Genomic DNA, 978 nt, shown 5'->3' with positions numbered 1-978 from the left:
GGTCCGAGCTCTTCGACAGCGCCTGCAAGCCGGACGCGCCGTACTCGACCCAAGGGTCCGGCGACGGCGGCGACGACGACTTGGGCATCGACTTCGAGGATGCCTGGGACGCGACGGGCGCCACGGCGTCGACGCGGCCGCAGGCCTACAGCGAGGCGTTCTCCGACGACTCGGTGCACCGCGCGAGCAACGCGGACGCGGACAAGTTCCTGCTGAGCCCGGGGTCGACGGGCGACCTGACGCGGACGGGCCTCAAGGAGTACCACAGCCCCTACTTTAACACGGAGAAGCGGTCCGTGGTGGCGCAAAGAGCCGACGGCGAGCGCGAGACCGTGCGGCGCGCGCTCGCCGTGCACCACGCGCTCGTCCTGGAAAAGCGCGTGTCGATGCACATCCTCGCGCGGCCCCTGAGCCGCTGGGACGCCACGGCGCGGCTCTGGCGCTTCGAGCCCGGCGACGTCGTGGAGTGCGAGGGCGCGGACATGCGCTGGCGCCTCGCGGTCGTGACGGCCGCGCGCGACGACGAGAGGGACGGCGCCGCCGTCGTCTACTCCGTCGTGAGCGCCGCGGGCTTCTCGCACGGCTACGGCGGGCCGCGCCCCGCGCCGCGCGTCGCGCGCGAGGCGACGCTGGCCTACTGGGGCGTGGCGCCCCTGGTCTGGCAGGCGCACGCGCTCGTGTCGCTCGAGGCGCGCATGAGGTTTCAGGAGGGCCACGGCGACGACTTCGAGTCGATCCCCTACGTCGACCACGGCAAGGCCGCGTACCGGCGCTGGCTCCGGGACGAGCGCAACGGCGCCTTCGCGGCGCGCTACGACCGGTCCCCCCAGGGGGCGCGCCAGGCGCTCAAGGACCTGCTCATCGAGCCCTTCCGGCGCATCGCGGAGGCCGTCGGCGACTGGGAGTTCGAGGCGGGCAAGGCGAGCACGTACCTCTACTTGGCTTGCATGGGCAGCGGCCTCCTCTCCGTGTTAGCGA

At 72.9% G+C, this 978-nt stretch overlaps 1 protein-coding gene across 1 annotated transcript; it reads left to right on the top strand.

Moving 5' to 3' along the window:
* Positions 1–143: 143 nt before the first annotated feature.
* Positions 144–968, top strand: AURANDRAFT_69100 (hypothetical protein; the record flags this gene model as incomplete). The annotated part of the gene is made up of 1 exon (XM_009044849.1): positions 144–968. A coding segment is annotated over one exon (825 nt), but the record flags the coding sequence as incomplete, so codon positions are not given.
* Positions 969–978: the final 10 nt, after the last annotated feature.

Source organism: Aureococcus anophagefferens, assembly GCF_000186865.1.
Source record: "Aureococcus anophagefferens unplaced genomic scaffold AURANscaffold_924, whole genome shotgun sequence".
NCBI lineage: Eukaryota > Pelagophyceae > Pelagomonadales > Pelagomonadaceae > Aureococcus > Aureococcus anophagefferens.
The sequence above is the reverse complement of the archived record's forward strand: the minus strand, read 5'-3'. Positions and strand labels throughout refer to the sequence as shown.